General features: G+C 42.7%; 1 protein-coding gene across 1 annotated transcript in view; it reads left to right on the top strand.

Annotated features, from left to right (window-relative positions):
- LOC146817750 (uncharacterized) overlaps positions 1 to 26170 on the top strand; it is a 746064-nt gene that overhangs the window by 67693 nt on the left and 652201 nt on the right. The window contains exon 5 of the mRNA XM_085609232.1: positions 19125 to 19238. Coding sequence (XP_085465358.1) covers positions 19125 to 19238 — 114 coding nt within the window. The remainder of the gene's footprint in view (positions 1 to 19124; positions 19239 to 26170) is intronic.

Below are 26170 nucleotides of genomic sequence, written 5' to 3'. Positions count from 1 at the left end.
AAAAACAATGAAATTCCCCCGTTATAGTTACTGTAGGCAACTATAACTCACGCGACCGTAATCCTCTGCTGATGACATATGTGTCTTTATGAAAAAAAAATATTTTTAATATATGTATAGCTAAAATTTAATGGAAGAAGACATGGGCAAATAAGTGTCTAAATACAGTATTAGCATCAGCAGAGGATTGCGGTCGCGTGAGTTATAGTTGCCTACAGTAACTATAACGGGGGAATTTCATTGTTTTTTTATCAGTAAAATGTACAGCTAACTATAACATGTGTGAAACCTATGGTTTTTTCAGTGAATATATATATATATATATATATATATATATATTCACTTAAAAAACCATAGGTTTCACACATGTTATAGTTAGGTGGACATTTCACTCGTAAAAAACCAATGAAATTCCCCCTTATAGTTAGTTCAGATAACTATAACTCGCGCGCCCACAATCCACTGCTCATGACATCACATATTACATCACTCATGACATGGTCAGTGGCATCACTCATGACATCACTAATGACATCATGCTTGTGATAGAGTTGCGGTCGCGCGAGTTATAGTTATCTGAACTAACTATAACAGGGGAATTTCATTGGTTTTTTACGAGTGAAATGTCCACCTAACTATAACATGTGTGAAACCTATGGTTTTTTAAGTGAATTTGCAAGGTTTTTTAAATGCTAATTCCGAAGTATAACGTGTGTGAAACCTATGGTTTTTTAAGTGAATTTGTACGGTTTTTTAAATGCTAAGTTATGTATATATTATTATTTTTTTCAATTTTTTTTCACCGTGCGCGCACCTCGCGATATTTTTTTAAAATAATTAAAATGTTTTTTCACCCTTCGGGGTCCTTTAGGGACCCCCTGGCAAAGGCTAGGGGGTCAGGAACTCTCTACCCTGCCCCCTTTTCACGTTCGCCACCTCTCTTTTTCACTCTCGCACCCAAAACAAACAAAATGGCGGCCGACACTTCCTGATTTCGACCGATTCGAACGTTGACTTACATGTAACCACCAATCAGAATTACGCTTGCGCACGTTAGGGTGCGTGCACGGTGCGCGCTTATAGATATTTATATGCTTTTAAATGCTATTTTCTCAAGAAATACTAAACAGATTGACTCCATATATGCAAAAGGCACTTCCTTGACCGGAGGACTACCTCTTTGCCAAATTTCAAGTAATTCTGTTCAGCCGTTCAGGCTGTACCTTCGACTAAAGGTCCTATGGGAAAATGCATGGGGAAAATGCGTTTTGGGACCCCCCTTTTTTCTCGGCCCCCGCTTGACGAATCACCCCGAGACTTTCAGGGTAGGAGCTGAGCGGAGCGCCCCATTAGTTTTGAAAATTTCGCGAGGATTCGTCAACCGGCGCCAAAGTTATTCAAAATAGAATTTTCAGATTTCCTATGGAAACATGATCCTAACTGTAACTATCTACTGGCGACCGCCAGTAGATAATATATATTCTGTAGAGGTCTGTAAATGAAACGCGCTCTCAGATGCAGTATTCACAGCAGTAATTTATTCCTCATTGAGGAATAAATTACTGCTGTGAATACTGCATCTGAGAGTGCGTTTCAGTTACAGACCTCTACAGAATTAAATTTGCCGGTAGTAGCTCTACCGGCATAACATGCCACCAAACTACGGGCGAAATTTCCAGGAGGAGCTGTTCTTGTATCGGATATATATATATATATATTAGCTACTGGCGGTCGCCAGTAGGTAGATATAGTTAGGACCTATTTTCCATAGGAAATCTGCAATATTCTATTTGGAATAACGTTGGCGTCGATTGACGAACCTTCGTGAAATTTTCCAAACTTTTGGCCAGCTCCGGTCTGCTCCCATCCTGAAAATTTCAGGGTGATTCGTCAAGCGCGGGCCGAGAAAAAAGGGGGGTCCCAAAACGCGTTTTCCTTATGCATTTTCCCGTAGGACCTTTTGACACAGCTACAGCCCGAACTGCTGAACGGAATTACACCAAATTTGGCAAAGAGGTAGTCCTCAGTTCAGACTCGTGTCTTTTGCTTAAATGGTGCAAAATCCGTTCAGTAGTTCCTGAGAAAATTAGAGTTAAAAGTACATATATATCTATGGCCTCGGTGGATCCGTGCACCCTCCCGAGCACGAGCTGTATGCTAATTGGCTGCCAACACTCTGAATCAGGAAGTGTTGGCAGCCATCTAGTGCCTCGGTACAACCGAGGCACAAGAAAACCAAAAAAAAAAGGCGCAAAACACGACAAGGGGCCAGGGTAGAAACATTTTTTAAAAATGGCCGAGATTCATGCACCCAGCACGAATTTCGGCCGAAAAAAATAAAAGAAAAATCAGTGCGAGCTCCTGCGCTGAATATGCTAATTTGCCCCGGGGGCCAAATCCTGGGGGCATAATTAAAAAAAAGTGTGGGGGGTCCCAATCCCTGCCCCGGGAACCGCCACCTCCCGGGGCTCGAACATTGTATATGCGGGGGGCTGACAGCCCCCCCGCAGCCACAGGGACCGCCACCCCCCGGGGCTTTGTTAACATGGGTGGGGGGGGGCTCTCAGCTCCCCCAGCCCGGGGACCGCCACCCCCGGGGCACGCACATAAAATAGGCAGGGGGACTCATGGCCCCCCGCAGCCCCGGGGACCGCCATCCTCTGGGGCTTCTTAACAATGGGTGGGGGGTTCTCAGGCCCCCCCAGCCCCAGGGACCGCCACCCCCGGGGCAATTTTAAAATAGGTGGGGGGCACTCAGGCCCCCCCAGCCCCGGGGACCGCCACCCCCCCAGGGCAACTTTAATATGTGTGAGGGGGCCGCACGGACCCCTCCTGGAGCCTGGTACAGGCCCTGGGGACCACCACCCCCCAGGGCCGGCTCCTGCAGTGTCCCGGGGTGTCCACTCCCGGGACACTGCAGTTTGCAATGGCAGGGCGGGAGCCTCGCGGCTCCCACCCTGCCATTGCAAACTGCTTTGCTTCATTGAAGCAAAGCAGATTGCTTTTCCACATGGGGAGCAGCATGTTAGCTGCTCCCCATGTGGAAAAGCAATGCCGGCTCCCGCAGGAAGCGGGGAGCCGTGGGGGGATTGGGACCCCCCCACGGTCCCCAACGAGGTGTCCAGGCCCCGGGGAATGGGGACCCCGGGGCCATAAGTGGCCCGGGAGGGGGGCCAAGCGGCACCCCTCCCCATTTATTTAAAAAAATAAAATTTAAAAAAATCAATGGCCGGCCCCTGGGTATGGGGTCCCCGGGGCCTTAAAGTGGCCAGAGGAGGGGGGCTACGCAGCCCCCCTCCATAAAAAGCAGGCCCCCTTCCCGATTAAAAAAAATAAAATAAAAATTGGGGGTAGGCCCTGGGGGATGTGGTCCCCAGGGCTAATAAATTAGAAAAAGTAGGGGGGGCTACATAGCCCCCCTTCTAAAAAAAATTAATAAAAAATAAATAAATAAGACGGATCAGGCCGGAGGCCACACCCCCTCCTTATACCACTCTGCAAACGCGCCCCCGGCGCGTTTGAAGAGGGGGAACTAATTCCCCTTGATTACTGGGGGTCCCTGGGGGCCAACTAGCCCACCAGGAACCTCCAGTATGCGCCAGGGAGGTGCGTTGCAGAGAGGTGTAATGAGGCCATGCCCCTTTTTACACCTCTCTGCAACGCAGCTCCATGGCGCTTACTGGAGGTACCTGGTGGCCTAGTTGGCCACCAGGGGACCTCAGGATTCAAGGGGACTTAATCCCCCAACTTAAAACGCGCCACGTGGCGCGTTTGCACAGTGGTGAAGGCAGGGGACGGGCCTGAGGTGATATTTGTGCAAACACGCCCTGTGTCGCGTTTTAAGTTGGGAAATTCATTCCTCTTCAATCCAGAGGTCCCCTAGGGGCCAACTAGTCCACCAGGTACCTCCACTAAGCGCCACGGAGCTGCGTTGCAGAGAGGTGTAAAAAGGGGCGTGGCCTCTGAACACCTCTCTGCAAAGCAGCTCCCTGGCGCATACTGGAGGTACCTGGTGGGCTAGTTGGCCGCCAGGGGACCTCAGGTTTCAAGGGGACTCAATCCCCCAACTTGAAACACGCCATGGAGCCCGTTTGCACAGTGGTGAAGGTAGGGGTCGGGGCCTGAAGTGATATGTGTGCAAACACGCCCTGTGGCGTGTTTTTAGTTGGGGAATTAATTCCTCTTCAATCCAGAGGTCCCCTAAGGGCCAACTAGCCCACCAAGTACCTCCAGTAAGCACCACGGAGCTGCGTTGCAGAGTGTTGTAAAAAGGGGCATGACCTCTGAACACCTCTCTGCAACACAGCTCCCTGGCGCATACTGGAGGTACCTGGTGGGCTAGTTGGCCCCCAGGTGACCGCAGCATTGAAGAGGAATTAATTCCCCAACTTAAAATGCGCCACAGGACATGTTTGCACACGTCACCTCAGGCCCCGCCCCCTTCCTTCAACATTGTAAAAATATTCCTCTAAAATCAGCCGAACTATGAATTCCAATTTACTCACCTGTTATCAGGAGAGAGCCCAGGGCTGCATCTTTTAGCCCAGCACTGACCCTGAAAAGTAATTCTAAGCGTACTTACCAGTAACTTGTATTTCCTTCCATAGGAATCCATTGTGTGGTTTTCACCAGAAAAGTTTCTAAGTGTCCATTTTTGAAACGTACAAATATTCCTCAAAAATCAGCCGAACTACGAATTCCAATTTACTCACCTGTTATCAGGAGAGAGCCCAGGGCTGCATCTTTTAGCCCAGCACTGACCCTGAAAAGTAATTCTAAGCGTACTTACCAGTAACTTGTATTTCCTTCCATAGGAATCCATTGTGTGGTTTTCACCAGAAAAGTTTCTAAGTGTCCATTTTTGAAACGTACAAATATTCCTCAAAAATCAGCCGAACTACGAATTCCAATTTACTCACCTGTTATCAGGAGAGAGCCCAGGGCTGCATCTTTTAGCCCAGCACTGACCCTGAAAAGTAATTCTAAGCGTACTTACCAGTAACTTGTATTTCCTTCCATAGGAATCCATTGTGTGGTTTTCACCAGAAAAGTTTCTAAGTGTCCATTTTTGAAACGTACAAATATTCCTCAAAAATCAGCCGAACTACGAATTCCAATTTACTCACCTGTTATCAGGAGAGAGCCCAGGGCTGCATCTTTTAGCCCAGCACTGACCCTGAAAAGTAATTCTAAGCGTACTTACCAGTAACTTGTATTTCCTTCCATAGGAATCCATTGTGTGGTTTTCACCAGAAAAGTTTCTAAGTGTCCATTTTTGAAACGTACAAATATTCCTCAAAAATCAGCCGAACTACGAATTCCGATTTACTCACCTGTTATCAGGAGAGAACCTAGGGCTGCATCTTTTAGCCCAGCACTGACCCTGGAAAGTAATTCTAAGCGTACTTATCAGTAACTTGTATTTCCTTCCATAGGAATCCATTGTGTGGTTTTCACCAGAAAAGTTTGTCTATTTTCACAAACTAAAAATATTCCTAAAAAATAGTCTGTATGACTTAAACACATTCTTGCAACTGTTTACAGGAGATTCACCAGTGCTGGATCCAGGATCCACCACTGAGTAAGAAAAAGTAACGATAACACTACTTACCTGCTAAGTGAATTTTCTGCCATAGGATAACATTGGTGATTGTATGTGAAAAAATGTCTAAGTGTCACCTTTTAAAATACAATAATATTCCTTAAAAATCACTACTGTAACCAAAACGCTTTTACTCAACTGTTTACAGGAGATGTCCAAGGACTGAATCTAGGATCCAGTCCTGTGGTTAGAAAAGTAACCCATAAAGTTACTAATTGCATTTGACTAGAAATTCACATTGAGCTCAATGTTGCATTGTGTTTGAAATTGTGTTGCCCATTGCAACAACTGTAACTACTGTACTTAAAAGTCTATTGCCTATTTGCAAAGTATTTAAACTAAAGTAATTCATTCTGAGAAAGTATATTTTGTAATGTAATGTATAATGTAATTATAATGTAATTAAAAATAAAAATATCTAAAAATAAATAGTTTAAAAAATGTAGTAAATCAGTATAAAAAAAATCAGTATAACATTTAATACATTAAAAATTGTCATTTACAAAACCTTTGAAATTCACTGAAAAAACCATAGGTTTCAGGCCTGATATAGTTAGGAATTAGCATTTAAAAAACCTTGGAAATTCAGTGAAAAAACAATAGCTTTTAGGGGTGTTATAGTTAGCTGGACATTTCACTCGAACAAAACCATTGAAATTCCTCCGATATAGTTAGTTGTACTAACTACATCTCGCGCGACCGCAATCCACTACTGATGATGTCACATATTACATCATTCATGACATGGTCAGTTGCATCACTGATGACATCTCAAATGACATCACTGATGACATCATCCAGTGTAAAACAGATGATCATGTCGTAGACATAAATATTTTTAACTATTCACTGAAAAAAACTAAGATTTAGTTGCCCTAAAGTAACTATGGCTCGTGCCCTTGCCATGCACAGCGTTGTCATCAGTGATGTCATTTAAGATGTAGCAGTCACGTTGCCAATTATGTCATAGAACATGTCATGATTGATGTAATATAGGAGGTACATAGCAGTTCATGGAGAGGGTGCGAGTTATAGTTACTTGAGGGCACACTCAGCCGGTGGCTCAGTGGACTAATGCCTCCACTGCAGGTGCCTGTGTACGTCCTCATGATCACAGGTCCAAATCCCGGCGGGTCCATTCAGCCTTTCATCCATCTAAGGTCGATTAAATGAGTACCATTGGTTGGGTAACAATAAACCTCTGTTGTTCAGCACCAAGGTACCTATGGGCGAACATGCGCTTCATAAATCCACGTTATGTTATTGTCACCTAACTATGATGTTCCTTTAACCTTTGTTTTTCCAGTGAATTGCTAGGGTTTTTTAGTTTAAAGTGTGATATTATTACAATTACTAACAATAACGTCACTTTAACCTTGGTTTTTTTCAGTGAATTTCTATGATTTTGTATATAACGTAATGTAATAACGTAATGTAGGATGTCCATCACTGTGCACAGCTTGGGGTTTTGCCCAACCCCCCTGCAGGCGCGGGCAGCTGACTATTTGTTGTAACTATATAAAGAATGTAATTTTAGGTAAGGCAGGCCTAAGGACTTTGTCAAAGGGTCAGAGCACCAAAATGTAAAAAGCAGGTCTATAAGCTTTATCAAGAGATCAGCACATCAACATAAATAAAGTAGACCCATTGTTTTTGTCAAAATGTCAGTAATAGCTATAATCAAAGGTACATTTTGTATATTCACACATTGCAATGTTTAAGCCGCATAAAAAAAAAACAACAAGATATCTTTGAGTCTTACCACAAGGGTTCCTGCACTCCAGCTGAAGAACATACTGTTCCAGATTGGAGTGCTTTATGGTAAGCTCACCTGAGACCATGTTGCACTCCCTGGAGCCCCCCACAACAGTACAAAAAATGGTTGGTGGTGCCCCAGCCCCTTCAAGGGGCACCACCAGAAAAAAAATATATATAACTTAAAAACACCCTAGGGCATTATAGGTTACTCCTTGAACAGAGCAGTGAATAATAAATGAGCTGCTCCTGCCACTCACCTGTTCTTCAAATCAGATGTTTATTTGGATCTCCTGAACTCCGATTAGTCAGAAGCTAATCCCATCTATTCAGGATTTGGCTGAGACTGCAATTCTTTTGGTCACTTGATGTAATTATGTAGTTATAATTTAGTTAGAAGGCTGGGCTTACCCTTCTAACAACCGAAAACTAAGCTATTGAGGGGGTTTGAAGAGATGGCATATTTGCTTTATTATAGGCTAATGCATATCCCGTGCATCCCAGGGAAGCTGGTGAACTTTATCTCCTAGTTACATTTGCACATTATCATGGTGAGGAAAATTGAAAACAATGGAAGCACTTTACAATTCTATTGTCGCCGAAGATATTTGAATGTACAGACTCAATTGACGTCCGCTCCTGCCTGGAAAGTTTCAAGGTAATCCATCAAGTGGGGGCCGAGGAAAAAAAGGGGGTCCCAAAATGAAAATTCCCCATTCATTTTCAGTAGACGTTTTTAAGACTGGCAACAGCAAATACTGCTTAACAGAATTACACAAAATTCGGCAGAAAGCTAGATCTTGGTCCACAGATTGTGCTTTTTTGTGATTTGGTGTAAGTCCATTCAGTAGGTTTGGAAAACGATAGGTTACAAAATAATTGTATATTTAGGCACATGGGTTCTCGAGAGTCTCGAGAGACTCTTGCGAGAGTGCTATATTAAAAATGGAGTGTTTTGTTTGACCCAGGGAGCGTTATTTCCCTTGGACCGTCTCGCTCCTGCAGGAGTCAGTCTCCCATGGGGGTGAACTCTCTAATTAGCTACCAGCAACATGATAAAAATGTTGCAGAAAGCCATTACAGGGCTCAAGGACTTAGTCCCCTGTACTTCCTGAAGTTATAAAAAAAAATTAAGATTTAAGGGGGCAGGGTATGGATACCCTGACCCCCTAGGTTCCATGGTGGGGATACAAAGGGACCCCCCCCTGGTGCCAACATAAACCAAAACAGCATAAAAATGCTGCCATCCTGTTACACTCTTGTGGGATCGAAAACAAGTTGCGGCTGGGCTGCATTCCTTAGTTATTGGCACCGGGGACCCCATCCCCTGGTGCTGAATGATTTAATGAAGGGTAGGGGGGCTGCATGGCACCCCTTACCCGAGGTTCTAAAGGCCACAGAGACCCCATTCCCTGGGGACACTAAACTTAAATTCATTGGGATGAGAGCTGCATTCCCCCCCCCCCCTCCCTCCCTGAGCCATTAATCGTCTCTGGGGACCACATGCCTGGGGCCAGCTCAAATGCTATGTCCTGGGGAGCCTACCCCCTGCACATAGCAGTTTCCCTGCCCTCAATGGCGTGGGCAGGGAAACCTGTGTTTGCTGTGGCTTGGCAGGAGCAGTGTCAAATCTCCTGCCAAGTGGGAGCAAACACCAAGTCCTGTCTGAGTGGGCGGAAGCTTCAAAAATGCTCCTGCCCGCTGGAGCGGACTTTTGATTTGTTTCCCTTCATGTAGTGATGCAGGCAGGCAGGCAGATCAAGAGATTGCTCCCACCCTCAGGGAGCAGCATTGGTAGCTCCTTCTTGCAGGTGGGAGCAATGCTGGCTCCCGCTGTATGCGGGGAGCCGGCTGGGGCCATGGGGACGTTGGGACGGGTTTCCGGGGGCCAAATCAGCCCAGGGATGTGGCCACATGCCTCCCCCTTATACCCCGGAGATGGGTCCCTCGAGCCAAAAAGAGCCCTGGGAGGAGGGGCATGTTCCCCTCTCCCCCTAAAAATGTCACCATGGATGGCGTCCCCCGGGCCGAAATCACCCGGGTATGGAGGCGGTGTGCCCCCCTTTTCCTTAACATGTCCCCTGGCCATGGGGAGGGAGGGTGCATGCCCCCTCCTCCAAAGATTATGCCAGGATGGGTTCCCTGGGGGGGCAAAATTGGCCAAGTGATGGGGACCGCATGCTCCCCACCCACAAACATTATGCAGGGGAATGGGTGCACGGGGCAGAAATCTGTCGGGCATGGGGACACACGCACTCCAAATCCCCTTTAATTTAAAGAATGGCCCTGGGGGATCGCTTGGTCTGAACTGGGGTGGCAAAGTGAGCTGAAGAACGATAATGGATTCGACCCAGATCTGTGATTGGGGATGAGTGTCTGAAAAGTTTCAGTGCTTTGCCAATCATCTACTTGTGTTTGCTTCGTTCGCCCAGAGTTGGCAGGGTATGCCCAGATGTGGGTCCCTTGCTGACTTTGCCACTGGATTCAATTCTAGCCTGGCTGATGAGGGGTGTTACCCCAAAACTGGTCCCAAGATACTTGTTTCTGGTCCAGGGAAGACCTGGCTTGGTAGTTCAGGCTGGGCTGTTCCCATGAGGAACAGGCTCAAGACTGATTTGCATATGGTTGGGGTCTGAACTGGGGGGGGCAATGTCATCAATGATGTCACTGACCATGTCATGAGTGATGTAATATGTGAGGTAATGAGCAGTGCATTACGGAGGCATAAGTTATAGTTAGCTCCGGTAACTATAACTGGTGAATTTTACTGGTTTTTTATGAGTGAAATATCACCCTAACTATAATGTCCCTGTAACCTTTGGTTTTTGTCAGTGAATTTCTAAGTTTAAAAAAAATCTATTTCCTAACTATAATGTCCCTGTCAGCTTTGGTTTTTTAAGTTAATTTTTATGTTTTTTTAACTGGTAAGTACATTTAAAGAGGAGGGAGAAAGAGGGCAGGCCTCCGACCATCTTTCAGGAATCCGGTGTGTGAGATTTACTGGAGGTAACAGGAGGGGTTCTTGACCCCCCCACGGACCCTCAGCAACCAAGGGGACTTCATCCATTTGCAGAGTGGTGGAGAAAGGGTGTTGGCCTCCAAAGATGTCTCAGCAGTTTCGCTGTGTGATACTTACTGGAAGTAACAGATGGGCTTGTTGGCCCCCAAAGACCCTCTGGAGCCAAGGGAACTTCATCCCCCTTACTAGCAGTGCACCAGGAGGCGCATTTGCAGAGTGGAGGTGAAAGGGGGCAGGGCTTCTGCAGCTTGCTACTTTTCTTAAAACTTTAGTTTTTAGGGGGGCCCAAGTGGCCCCTCTTCTCCCATTCAAAAAGGCCTGGCCCTGGAAGATTGGATACCCGGGGCCAAAATCGGCCCAAGGAAAGGGACACAGGGACCCCCACCCCGGGCCAATTTTGGCCCAGGAGAGCCCATTCTCTGGGGCCTGGCCTTTTAAGAAATATTTTGTTAAAAAATTAAAGGGGGGGCCGCCCTTCTACCTGTCCGATTCTGGCCCGGAACTCCATCCCCCTGGGCCCAGCCTCTATGTGGGTGCCCTGGTCCCACCCAGGGGACCCACTTACAAGTGTTAGGGGCCACGGGGGAGCCTCAAGGCCCCCGTGGTCCCTGCCGCCTTTCCGCCTCCTACAGGAGACGGCATTGCTTTGACAGAGAGGTAGCTGCTAACATGCAACTCCCTCTGTGTCAAAGCAATTGTGCTCCACACAGGGCCCTTTGGTGAACATAAATTGCGCGGTGGTCCGACCGTGGGGAGCTGCACCATTGCTGGCTGGGAAAAATTGTAACCAGCTGCACAAGGTTGCCGTTTTCCACTGGACATTACTGGATCAGCACCTTGCTCTATATGCGAAATTAGTCTGCCAGAATGAGCTGCCCCTACTATAGGTAAGAATAGAAATGAAAATATAAAAATGTGCATCTGAACTAACCAAAGGAAGAGTGTCTTTCTCGCACTAAAGACTCAATGTCCCATCATGCAATTGAACTGAGTACTTTGCATACGCCCACTGGGGGCCGTCGTATTGCTGAATAAATTGATAGAAATGAAACAGCTGCGAGTTTCAGATGTCGTTTTTTGAATTGCCCGGGAAGAAGGGGTTGAGAAACCTTGAAACGCGTTGGCAGCAGAAATGAAATGTGGCACACGAAGGCAGACTGCATTTTCAGGCCGGTAGGCAGAGCAAAGTTGAGTGCGCTCCCAAAGCACAGGGCGCTTTGGTAAATATATATATAGATCACTATCCCGCTAATTGGACGTTGGAAGAGTGCCGAGAGGATTACGGATTACTCTGGCGCCCAACTACGAAAACCCCGACCCGGCAATGCTTGCGGAATGGGCGGAATCGAATCCTGAGTCCTCCAGTAGATTAATGACTATATTGATTAAATATGCTGAAAATGACCGTGCTAAGTTGCAGGCGCAGATAGATCTTTTGCAAATAGAAATTGAGAAAATGGAGAAAAATGACCAAACGAAAAAATTCAGGGATGACATGCTGGCCCGCCTAAGTAAAGATGAGGAAATCATCAAAAGAAGGAAGACTTTCAAGTTTGAAAGAGATCGGGCTGACTATCAGAATGGTCAAATATTCACATATGCTCGCAGATATGATGCTGTTATGGCACGGGGCAATAGACCAATACAGAGAAAAACAAGCGAAGCAACCGTGATGTCAACGTCAGCCTCTGAGCCAAGTTCGGCTGCTGAAAGTGACCCAGAAGGAGATGCCACCAGGGTACAAAAATTGGGGTTTACCAAGCTATCCCTAACACAGGAGGTCGATTGCCTGTGCCAAGACAGGCGAGAAACACTGAGACCGCGTGGACCCCCTGGAGTAAAGAACAAAGACTCAACTACAAGCGGAGCCAGAGACGAAAATGTTCCAAAAGAAACCAAAAGTATGTGCAAAAAAGCGGCAAGGGGAAGATGGAATCGATTTCAGAACAAGAACTAAACACTATTATAAACTCTAACGCAGTAATTAATCTAACCAATATACAACTAACACCAGCAGAGGTAAAGGTCTTGAGTTTAGGACTGTCATACTGCCCACCTTGTGATTTTAATTACGCAGATACAAGAATGGATACTTTTCGTTTTGTGAGGAAGCTTAAGCTCCATAAATTCCATATATTACAACCTAAAAAGAACACGATTTCCTCTGTAGAAAAGAACCCCATCAGCCCTCCCCTACTAACAGCTAGCGATTTAGATTTATTCCAGGATGCCTGGTCTGCTCAATGAACAAGAGGGAGGAATAATAATCAATGAACAAAGGCAGTCGGGAGACAGAGGTACCTTTGAAACCCCCTTTAAACCGAAATCAGTCTTCCAGCCTATCATGCTGCATGATAATCTGGATGTCTACCACGAACTTGTGACCCAAGACTTGAAAAAATTGTACATTTCTTCCAACAAAGCCCGCCATGGTATAAATAAACAAAACCTCAGCTATCAGAAACTTATGAGTAGATTGGAATCTGACACCAACATAATCATAAGACAGGCGGACAAGGGTGGTAACGTGGTCCTATGGCCACGCCAGCTCTATATGGAAGAAGCGGGATCTCAACTTGGTGATATTGCATGTTACCGGAAGAGTAATATTAGTGTGCTGCATGGCACGAACATTACCTCAAACTTCTTGCTTGGAAAAGTGGAGGGTTATTAACTGAGGCCGAATATCGATTTTTAAAGAAAGAATATCCAGTTATCCCCACCGTTTATCTTATACCAAAGGTGCATAAGAGCACTGTAACACCACCTGGTAGACCGATAATTTTAGCTATAAACAGCATAATGGAAAATACCTCCAAATACATTGATTTCTTTCTTCAGGAGTGGGTTCAGGGATTGACTTCCTTTGTACAAGACACTTCTGATTTTCTACGTAAAATTGAACAAGTAATTTGGAGTTCAGACATGCTACTAATGACACTTGATGTGACATCACTTTATACTTCAATAAGGCATTGTGATGGCTTAAAGGCAATTGAGCATTATCTCAATTTGAGACCAATGAATTGTGCGGCCCATAACAAAATGTTGATGTCAATGGTATCTGCATGCCTCAAACAGAATTTTTTCCTCTTCAATAATAAAGTTTATCATCAAGTCAGGGGAGTTGCGATGGGGGCCTGCTTCTCCCCTAGCTACTCATGTTTACACATGGGGCTGTGGGAGGAGCAGGTCCTGATGGGCGACCTTAGGGCAATTATGGAAGAACATGCCATTGTCTATCTGAGATACATTGATGACTTGTTTTTTATTTGGAAGGGCACAGAGCAAGGCGCACATGAATTTGTAAATATGCTTAATATTAATTGCTTGAATTTACAATTTACGTCAACTATTAATAAACGGACAGTTTGTTTTTTGGATGTGGAGGTATATGTAGACAATAATGTATTGGCTACAAGGCTATATAGGAAATCTACTGCAGGTAACACAATTCTCCATGCATCTAGCCATCATCCTCAACATCTGATACGCAGCATCCCATACGGTGAGATGCTCCGTATCAGGCGAATATGCAGCTCGGATGTGGAATGTGAGATTGCACAGGAGGCAAGCAAAAGTCATTTCTTGGCCAGGGGCTATCCACCGAACATGATTGATGAGGCTATTAAAAAACACAAGACTTCTCTCTAGAACAGATACTTTTCTCCCTAAAACCAAGCATAGCACATTATACGATACGGCCCCCAACATTCAATCTAGGGTCATCCTAACTTTTAGTAGACAACATCAAGAACTGAGGAAGATTTATAATCGAAACTGGAACTTGGTTCAGGGGGATCCGGTGATTGGGGGTTTAGTAGCTAAGAAACCTGCACTAACCTTCAGAAAATCATTTTCTTTGAGTGACAATTTGGTGAGTAGCAGTCCAGAGTTAGCCCTTCCAACTACTTGGATGGCTCAATCTAAAGGTTTAAAAAAATACCCCAGCTGCAAAGCATGTAAATTTGGTTGCAGCAAAACTCATTTTTCTAGTCCATTTAAACCCAAACCAATTCAGATTAATAAGAGATTAACATCCAAAACTGAATTTGCTGTAGATGTGCTGGAGTGTCCATGTGGGCTCAAATACGTTGGCAGCACTAAGCTGCCAGCCCACAAGAGGATACTCCAGCACATCAGGGCCATTTCAAATAAAGATCAGGCTTATCCCGTTGCCAGGCACTTTGAACAGATGCATGATGGTAACCCGAATTTCCTTCACTATTATGTGATTGATGCGGTGTTACCAATGAAACGTGGTGGTAATTAGGAGGCCAAATTGCACCTATTGGAAACACGGTATATTTTGGAGCTGGATACGAAAAATCCAGCGGGGCTTAATGCTAGTGAGGATTTCCATACTTGTCTATAGTCTCCCTTTTTAGTGAACATTCAGGGCATATCAATGTGGGCTCACATTGAAATTTGATAAGGAACATGGCTGCTTTGTAAATATTCTAGTCAAATGTATTTAAATTGTGTTTTTATATAAGAAAAATTATAAAAAAAGTATTTTTAAAAAAATAGAGTAAAAATAAGGAGTAGAAAATAATAAACATAAATAAAAAAAGTTTGACTTACCTTGCTGTAACTTTAAGAAACATATATACATACATTTAGAAAGAATAATTATTAGTCACACTCTCTTTGCGGGAATCTAATTGGGAAAAGGAGTACCTATATCAGGTCTCCTTATTCACTATGTTTTTTAAATATATTTTTGCACTAATTTGCACTTATTTTCTGCAGCGGTACTTTTAGGATACAATTTTAGGATATAATATGACGGGCAAAGATTATACAAGCCCCCTTGGGCACATTTAGATACACTGATAAACTGAATTTTGATAAATCAAGAATGTACTGTACTGAGGAAATTCGATTTAGAAATCCATAAAGCGCACAATTAAGTATGGCATTATTTTCAAATTATATTAGCATTTGGCTTGTATTTTGATAAATGTCGTTTTTTAATTGATACAGATGTTTTTATATATTTAAAGGTATCTTAATATTAATATTGATACAAGTATTTATTTGTATATTTATTTATATATTTATCGATGGAAAAATACTTTTAGGTTGTGCACAGTACTTTTTCTTTAAATCTGCAAAGAGTAATTCATTGCTTTCTATGCCCGGTTGGTCATGGTGATGATGTCATTTCCTGATTTGTTTCCTTTAAAATGGCGCCTATTCCCATGGCAACGCATCATGTGATCAAGGCCCGAGTGGGGGTCGAAACGCGTTATGGCGGACAGGCTTGATAAATAATTAAAATAAAGGTATTTTGATTGGCACCAACCTCTGGGTCCGCTCCTCGTCTTTTTCTGCCTGAGTGAGGCAGTGACAAACGGCGATTTACGTATATATATATATATATATATATATATATATATATATGGATTTATTGCATCATAAACCCAGCGTTACGTGTGTCAACCGTAAAACGGCCTTGATCAAGGGCGTCTTACGGCCGAAACGCGTAACGAGGGGGTTTATAATGCAAAAAATCCCCTTAGTGCCTTACCATCCTGTTGTTGCCTGTGTGCGCGTTCAACATCGTTGGACTGTAAAAAAAAAAAAAAAACAATATCTATCTATATATATATATATATATATATATATATATATATATATATTTTTTTTCTTCCAATCGTTCACTGACACTCCCCTTCTCCTGGGAACAAACGGAGACAAACCCAAACTTCGTGCATTGATTTTCAGTTTATTTACCCATTCACCACGACCGCCATGAAGCGTTTCGGCCTCACTTGGCCTTGATCACATGACGCGCTCTAGGAGTTATGCAATCTCTTTTAAAGCGCAAGGTTCCACACTAGTGCAAAACATGAAGAGATAGACATAGAAGTAATTCTTTTACAAATGTCCTTGAATAGGACTGTGCAAATTCAGCAAAAAAGTCATTAAATTCAAAATGTTCTAAAGGAATAATGTTATAGTATATCAATGCACACACTAAAACCAGTTTGTATATATAAAATACATAAAAGGTTATATTAGTATAAATAATTGATGATGCTAAAACATCTTTAAAAAAACCCTTAATGTTTTATTTCAAATTGGTTAATTCCATGGTGTAAAAGAACCAATGATTATAACTGTGAAATACAAGAATGTTTTTTGTTTAAGCACGATCCTCATTGGTGAAACATTTCCCAAATGCTGATCTCATAGGTTTAACCTGGCCCAAATAATTTGCATTTGACCAACCTATCTCTTGTAGAAGAGTTATCTTCAGTGTCTTTCTAAAGTGCTTTGTGCTTTAATAAAACTAACGTGTGTTACCTGGGACAACCCCTGTCCCTTGGTCTCTTCTTAACTACATTTAAAAACTGTATTGATTTTTGAAACAAAACCCAACTACAGATTACATTGTAGCAAAAGTGCTTTCATAGGCAGCAGGCTAGAAACTTTGATGTGAATTTCATCAGGATAGTTCAAAGAAATATATGTATTTTAGAGGTATGTGGACTGTTCATCAGATGAGGAGTAGTTGTAATAGTGATACAGTTATGTATTTAATATAACCAAGTGTTGAAGTCCTCACTGGAATTGTGTCCGTTAGGGGTCTTGGTATCTAGTCCTATAATGTACTGGGTTTCCAAGCATCTTAGTTTTGCTACTCTATTGCCCCCTCTTCTCAACATTGAGATAGTGTCGATCAAGTAATATGATAGATAGTCTAAGTTACTGGCATGCATCTCCCTAAAGTGGTGTGCAATCGGGTATGTGTGGTCATTGTTGGTGATTGCTCTCATGTGCTGCAGTATACGCTTATGGGCTTGTAGTTTCGTACTGCCCACATACTGCAGCCCACAAGAGCAAACCAACACATAGACCACATATTCAGTACGGCATGTAAGAAATTTTGAGATTTTTTAGGGAACTTTAGAAAAATGGAGTGTTATACATTGTTTTATTAGTCCCATATTTGCATGCCCTACATGTTTGGCATGTTACAAATCCCTTTCGTGTACTGAGCCAGTTTGTAGTTGTGATCAATTCTGCACTGCTTTTTACCAGGTAGTCCCTCATGGATTTCGATTTGCGAAATGCAATACTTGGATTTTTTGGTAACAATTTTCCAATAATAGGGTCACTTTTGGCCACTGGCCAATTTTTGGTGATTATTTTGCGCAAGGTGTTCTGCTCTTTACTAAAAGTTAGGATAAGTCTGGTCTCACTGGCAATCTTCTGAGCAGAACTGGGCTCTCGCAGGGCCTTCTTCACTGGTAGTTCTTTTCTATTGATTTTGTTTGCTTTATCAATAGCTATGTTTAAAGTGTTTTCTTTATATCCTTGCTCCAGAAATCTTGATTTGCTCATTTCTTGTGCTTCCACAAGATCTTCTTTTCGACTGCATGCGCGGTCTATCCTCAACATTTCTCCATAGGGTATGCTATGGATGAGATGACGTGGATGGTGGCTGGACGCATGCAGTGTGCTGTTTCCTGCAGTTGGTTTTTGGTGAAGTTTGGTCTCTATTTTGTGATTCTTAATATAACCTCCACGTCTAGGAAACATACACTGGTGCTACTAATATTGGAAGTGAAATGTAGAATGACGTTGTTCTGATTAATGCTATTTACAAAGTTCTGTGCTGACTCTTTTGTCCCTTGCCATATTATGAATAAGTCGTCTATGTAGCGTAGCCAAAGCCTTACGTGATTGTCTATGTCTGCCTTATGGTCTCTATTCAGCACCATTTCCTCCCACCAACCCATGTGGAGGAAGGAGTAGCTAGGGGCGAAACAAGTTCCCATAGCTACTCCTCTTATTTGTTGAAAAACCTGATTGGCAAACATAAAGTAGTTGTTGTTTAGACAGTATAAAATCATCGCACTCAGCTCATTATTGTGATGCGCTAGATGTAACGGTCTAGAATTTAAATAATACATACACAAACACAGACTTTCAATCACACAGTTTTGAAGCATGCAAAAAACAACAAAAACTGTTTTGTGTTTAAAGATATTCCAAATACGGAATTTGTGCTAGATAAAACTTGAACATATCGATTTAGCTGAACATGGTTTCAAGTAAAACTTTTATGCTAAAAAAACAGACCCCGCATGTGATGATTTTAATTAGAATTATTACAAGTCCCGCATATTTATAAGAATACAAATATTTATTGGCAAATAAGACTCAAAGTTGCATTTATGCTGAGGATATCTCACAGATACTGATTTCGCTGAGAAATGTTCTGATTAGATTTATGCTGGAGTTTCTCTCCCTCCTCCCTCCTAACCTCCAATAAAAACTGATTTTGATGAGCACCACAACAAATGGAATATTTAAGTTATAATAAAACTCAAAACATATTGCTTTTTGTGCGAATGGATCGAAGACCAGCAACTATGGTAGAAAAAAAAATACCGATGTTGCTGAGACCTATTCAAGTAAATCTTTCATGTTTGAGAAACAAATAACAGCAAAGACTGAATTGTGTAGAGAATAATGTCACAGCATGATTATGCAAAAAAGATGGGTAAACGCCCTTTAATTATGAATTTTACGTTTTTATTTGTGATACAGAATCAGGATTTCTTTTCAGTGTAAAACTGTTTTCTAGATTAATTCTCTCAGAGTAAAAATATTTTAAATTAGGGACACAATTTAATGTGACAGAGACAACACACCACTTTTGCATGCTACAGTTTATTGTCACAAAAGTGAGGATGTTATTGAAACACCATTATATGACATTTCTTATCTCAGTTTTACACCGACAGAATTCAGCAGCTGGTGCGGAGCAAATATTTACACATGCTGAGGTGGAAGAGGTTTTGTCAGCACAGCAGTACAATTGAACAACTCTATCCCTTGTATCAGGTAAAAGACTGTCCGGAATAATAGTATTTATGAATTATTCCACATTATGGGTCAGATTATATAAACTTTTCAATGCAAAGGTTTACTCATTTGTCATTTGAATTTACCGACTGGAGCAAAATAAATTACACCTGATGAGTATTTTAACAAGCATTGGTAATGCATCGGTTTCCCCTATGTAATGAGTAATAAGCTGTTTTTAGCAATCACCGTCCGGGACGAAGGAAAGAGGTCCCTAACAAGTATCATGGGACTGGAGAGGATGTGGTGCGGCAGCCAGAGCTGCTGACTCGAGAGCTGGGTATCCCGGTTTGAGTCTCAGCGGTGCAACAGGATGTGATTCTGGGCATATCACTTATTCTCTTCCGGTGATAAGGTGCGCTATATAAGTCTGCTGGAATACGAAAAAGCTGAAAGAGGTAAAAATGTATGAAAAGGTAGTTCCACCACAGCAGATGCTAACAGTATTTCGGCTACGGGGAAACTGATAAGAGAAGCAGACGAGGAACAAGCATTGGTAAATCAAGGAAAATAGCCAATACAAATGGCGGAAAAGTGGCGAGCACAGGAAACAATGGAAAGCCAGGGAAGAGAGGGGCCGGGTTGTAAGCTCCTTTTAACCTCTTCAGTGCCCCGCCCTTTCCCCGCCCTGTGCCAGGCGTTGCATTAGCGGGCGGGGTTCATGACGAGATAGTCTCGTCATGGGCACAGCGCAACCGCGCTCCATGACGAGACCATCTCGTCATGGGCACTGAAGGGGTTACGTTTATAATAAAAAACAATAGATTTCAGAAGCCCAGCACAAGTGCTGTGCAGGCAGAACCTAAAAAGGATATTTGCACAGACTGCCCCCTGTGGTGTAGCACCACTGAGTGAGCTCAGCTCACATTTTTGCACTCGTGAGTACAAATGATGTTACAAAACTGCACTATGGCAGTGTTATTTTTGCGTAATTTGACCATTGTTGTATGTTAAAGTTGTGTTTACTGGTATTTTGGTGTACTTGGACACCTAGAAATAGGCCTAGTACTAGGAAGAACATCTTATTCTGCGTTGTAAAAAAATACTTTTAGCATTAATGTTTAGAAAATAAAAAGCTTCTTTTTCTCTTTTTTTTGTTTTTTGTTTTACTGTGCATACAGAAAGTGATAGGAAACACATGCTCTCTCTTTATTGCACCTGTATACTTTTTCCTCCTTCTCATTTTGTTTCATGCTTTCCAACTGTTATTTGCTCTCTCGCTCTTCATCTTTCAATATACATTTTTGTGTCCTTCTCTCTCAAAAACTAGGGCCAGATGTACTAAGCGATTTAGCAGTCACAAACCCTGCGAGTTGCTAATTATAGGATTTTTGTCCGCTAAATCAATTTTTCTTATGTTCCAAGACCATCTGTGTCTGGAAATAAATACTGATTTTCAATTTGGATCGGCATGTTTTGAGTGTGCCTTCAAACAGAGAATCTGAAACATATGCATCAGTGTTTTGCAATTATAATTCAAGTATCAAACCATTGATCAGTTACCAGCTCCCAAGTTGAGGATAGTAACTGATTGCCAGAGGGGAAGGGGCACCCTTTTAAACCCCTTCCCCTTTGGGTATTAGGGTGGGAACCTCGGCCGGGAGGCTGGCGGGGCCGAGGGGTGTTAAGAAGATAGTGGTTCAGGGGGCCACTGCCAACTCCCATTGAAGTTTTTACAAATGGAAACGTTCTCTTTTTAGAGAAGCTCGTTTGAGAAAACAAAAATCCATTTTGAGATGCAATGACAGGGGTGGTGTCTGCTGCCCATTGCAGGACACCATCCCTGTTATTGCAGTGAATTACAGGAGGTCGTAAACTGCAATCTTCTTAATGAATATTTACTAGTCCAGTCGTTCTGTGGGTCCTCACACAAGTCCTTTTTTTACAAAGTGACCTTTTGGTACATAGGTTACTTCGCTGTATAAAATATTGGTCGCAAAAATTCGGAGCGCAATTTGCGACAGTTTTTTGCTAGCAGTATCTTAGTACAGGTGGCCCCTAGTTCTCTGAATGTCTCACTCTCGCATTATCTTGATGGCTTTCAATACAATTCATCTCAATTCAGAAACACTTTTAATGGCATGCTGGATTTGCAGTTACTGCCAAAATTTGCAAATTTCAATGTACTTAACAGTCAGATTCTGAATCTCTTAAGATGTCCCTCTCCCTAAAATCTAAATTATAAGGACATTCGAAAGTCATGGTGACAATGAAACCCTAACTCATCCTGAATTCTTGAAGTGAGAAGCTAATGTGTGGGAGTTGTCCACGATTCCTACATCCATAGGTTTCCGATGCTTGATGGCTTCACATGTGGTGGGTGGCTGGTATTTACCATTCATACTGCTCAAATGCATTGAAATTGGCTTAGCACCTTCTAATAAGTCAGGGTTCCTCTGAGGAGCTTAAACAAGGCTAAGGCTGTGTTTTCAAGCAGCATTATGTTGGAAATGCTTGTTCTAGATTAACCATAAAGTTATTGGAAAATGCCATAAAGATGCACCAGTGTTACCTAACCTCACAGAAGGCACAGTCCTGCGAAATGTCCCTTGCTTATTTGTCCTACTTTGTTTATTCATGTTTTCTTTTATGGTGAGGTCTAATGTTCTATGATGTATTATGACGTTATCATATAGTGTGTAATTGCCTACTTTACATTTTAAGTTATATTAATACCTTTTGCAATGTTTGTAGTCTTGCATATGGCTAAACTTCCACGCACCATGAAAACATACAGACAATCACTAGCACATAAGAATATGAGACACATCTGAGCATATGAATAAAATCCATCTGAAGGTGTAGAAATGGACAACCAAAGAGGAGGGTGAGTAGCAGGGGTGGTCTTATTCCCTTTTCCAACATTTTGGGACTGGCAGGACACAAGGGAATGCCAATAATTGTGGTCCATAGTGGCAAAGAAGGGCACGTAACACTGGATTCCGTTGCACATATTATGTCATCCCTACCGACATGGACGGTTCCATGGTACAGCCATGCAAAGTTGGAGTAGTAATCTGGTGCCAACATATCCCTGAACTGTATTTCTGCACTCCTTCCAGGTCCCATGTATAGTTCTGCTTGATCCTATACTGTTTAGAGGCTCGATCCTGCAGTATAGACATCTTTTAGGGAGGGCACAGGAAACCAATCTACATATACAACACACATAGCAACATCATAAGTTTGTGATAAAGCGCCTGCCTAGTAGGTCAAACAGCGGTGGCATTCTCTCCGGACAATTAATCATGTGGATATTGGTGGGTAGCACATTTCAGTACATTGACTTTTAGTGGGAACAATAAAGTGTCTAGCAAAGTTTTTTTTTTTACCTACAAGCAGTTCTTAAAAGGGGTTTACATGCACATGTTATGGATCCCTTCTTCATCCAGAGGAGCCCAAAGCCATGTGTGACTCTAAATGCATATTTTGAGTCTGGGAACGCAGTTACAATCTCGATACCGGCTTGAGTGCAAGAAGTTCATCATCGCGAAGGCGGCAGCTTTCAAAGCCCAGATATACAGTGCATACAGCATAACATGCACACAGTACACTTCTATATTTTCTGATGCATGAACCATCAACAAAATTACAATTGACTGTTTGATATGGGGGCATCCGTACGTTCAATGCGGGACTTGGTTACATGTTTAGTTACCTCAAGAGAATAATGAGGCCATTCCTCCTTGCTGGTGGGCATCAGAGATTCCAGGTTCAGAGTTGGGCAATGGCCAAAGGTAATATAAGAGGCTGACAACAAGATTTTATATCGGGAAAACGTGGTGGTGGGAATGTATTGTGTTTTTGTCGTGAGGAGAAGAGCAACAACCACATTGGGAACAGCAAGAATCAAAGCGTTATTCAATACAATATTTTCAGACACTTCAAAGAGACAGATTGGAGACATAGAGGGAGCTGAGCCGCGACTAGGTACAACGTGTAAGGATAATAGTTTACAGGCTATTTCTGTTCCTCACAATCTTGGAGCAGTACCTCAAGGTGAAAACCATTGTGCTGATGACAATAAACCGTACAAAGTAGAGTTTGGCATAGTCAGGAAGCCCCAAAGCAGATGCAGAGGTCAGGGCTTGCTTTATCTGTGCAAATTCATTTTCTGCTTCTGTAAACAACCGTAGCTGCTCTGGGGTATCATTTCTGCCTCAATCCTGCAGAATCTTTGTGTTGTGGCATAATGCACGATCCATTGTCTACAGTACCCAGCCATACCCAAGGAAGTGTGTACCTGGGAGACAGTCACTGGATGGGGAAAGTTGCAAATAGTTTCATTTCATTCAGGAGACTAGTGGCACTCTTTGGCTGAAATTTCATCTCCAATACATTGTACTTGGGGTAGGAAAAACAACAGTGTTTCCTTTGAAGCCTTAGGACCATTCTTAGCCTATTTAGTGAGGAGATTAGTGTGCAAGTTACTTCTGTGTGCTCCATCTGCCGGTGATCCTGCAGGTGCTGCTCCATTTTCAGGGGCAGCTGAGGCTGCACCCCATTGGGCGGCATTTGGAAAACATCCAAAAAATCCTCCATGTGTTTTATTTATGTATTAGCATTGTTCTGTAGCATGACTAGAGCCAGAAGGTTACAAGGCACTTTACAAGCCTCCAAGTTACAGTTTTATGGGAGCAAAATACTGATAACAAGTTACAATAGAAACAATATACATGACATGGGAATAATTAGAGCCAGAATATGGCCAATTATTATATTGCATAAGAGAGCAAGTTACATGTCCTATCATATGGTGCTATGCAAAGTCTAGACATACAAGACAAAAATATAGTGTCCTGGTTATGCCCAATTTAACAACAGAATATAACAGTGTTGGTAAAAATCATTCAAAATTACAAAGTGCCGACTTTCAGAAACAAACGCAACCATCACTGCTGAGTGTAGTTCAGGTTTTGATGTGGTGCTGAAACAACATGTTTTTTTAGTCCTTCTTTAAAGGCCTCATAGTTAGATCATGACCAAATGTTTCGAGTGGTGGAAATCAGACCTCGGGCAGAATCCCAGACAGGGATTATTTTAGTGTCTTTCTCATTTTGAAGGTAAGGATTTGAAGATGTAGGCAATGTGATCTCCGAAGTTGATGTAGGCTACCCAAGATAGGCAAGTAGGATAAGGCTGCAGAATTCTAAGCCATGTGGGTGATGCAGGTTAGCTTCTAGTGGTCATCCTGGCTGAACTGCATAACGCTGCTTTGAGTGGGGCTAGGTGACATTTGGAAATTCCTGATAATTATGAGTTGTCACAAGCAAGCCTTGATTGCATCAAAGCCTGAATCACTTGCTTAAAATCTCTGCAATAAAGGATTTAATGCCTCAAGGAGCCTAGTATGATATTGTATCCATAGAGCTAAGGAGTTTGTGTGTGGGTTGAAATTCCTCTCCCGGAAGAATCCTACTTACCTGGGGCATTCATCAGGAAGAATTTTTTTAAATCTATTTTTAGAATTGCTGTTTCTGAGTTGTATCTAATTCTAAAGCCAGAATAATGATTATCAAGGAGATCATCTTTGGCTAGGATCACTTTTAGCTGAGCTTCGATGCCGCTTTCCAGGGCATTCAAGAAAGGAAACATTAGAAATCGGGCAGCGTTTTTCTCATCATCGTTCTCTACTGGATTTTTTTTCCATTAGGCTGCCTATTATTAGGCAAGTTGGGACTGAATCTTGTAACAATTGGATTTCAATAATATGGTTAGTTTTGAAAAGTGTAACTACAAAGCTTATCTCTTTGAGTAGTATTGAGGGAATGGGCTCAGGAAAATTTGGCGAAGATCGCTTTCTGGCAGTAGTATTGCAAATCTCTGATTGAATCACTACTCTGGAAGAAGAGACCTTAATTTCCTCTACATTGACACTTTAGAAAGGGCCTTATAGCTCAATCGTCAAAGAAATTAGACAACTTGCCACATTTTCCTGTGGAATAGTCCGTGTTCGCTTATAAAGGGGAGAGATGGAATTCCACTATACAAAAATGTCTTTTCAGCATGATTTCTTTGCTTGTTAATTTGAAATCAGAAATATGTAAATTGGACTCAAACATTTCTTGTTTGTATTTCTTTCTCTCAGCCCCGAGTTTAGCTAGGATTAAACAGAAAAGATTTTTACACCATACTGAGCTGATTCTGAGATGAACAATAGGTACTGGAGAAGAAAGCCAGCTCCAGAGATACTGTTTCTGGGTGGCATATTATTCCAAGGTACCAGTCACCATGAGTTGTCTGGCCAGTGACATGGAATACGATGTGTGACCTAGAATGAATAGGTGCAATATTGCTTGAGATAATGTACTGAGAGGTAAGCTGTGGCTCAATGTACTATGTAATGAACACTGATGGGCTTTCTGTCTTTGTTACCTGTCATTCCCGTTTGCTTTTCCTCAGATCCAGATAAAAGCACGGCACTGCACATGTGCGGTGGACTGGTAGACACCAAAAGGAGTAGGGAATAATATTACAAGTGTCTTAGTCTAGTGGTGGCACGTGCTGTGTGTCCCAATACTGCCCTCACTCACAAAGTTGTGTGACATGCTTCATCATAGGGCTGATGCAAAACACCCCGGCGCAGCCAACGCCTGGGGTGGAGCAATAGGGTGAGGGAAGACACAAACAAAACAAAAGAGAGAAAACAATGATTTCAACAGTGACTGGGAACGCCGGAAGTGAAAGTGCAGTGTGGTGTAGGTTAAAACTAGCTCAGAGGTGTCACTGTGCCTATACTTTATTCCTGGACCCTCTGGCCAGGATTAAAAACGTGAAGGATGGTGGTGATTGGGAGATGTAATGTGCTCCTTACACCCCTCCTTACTGCCAGGTAGTCGACCTGTTTCGGCCGTGTGTCTGAGGCCCTCTATTGGGGTCACGCTGGCCTTCTTCAGGGCTCTGCCGGTCCC

Source organism: Triturus cristatus, chromosome 6 (assembly GCF_964204655.1).
Source record: "Triturus cristatus chromosome 6, aTriCri1.1, whole genome shotgun sequence".
Lineage (NCBI taxonomy): Eukaryota > Metazoa > Chordata > Amphibia > Caudata > Salamandridae > Triturus > Triturus cristatus.
This window is presented reverse-complemented; position numbering and strand designations above follow the sequence as displayed.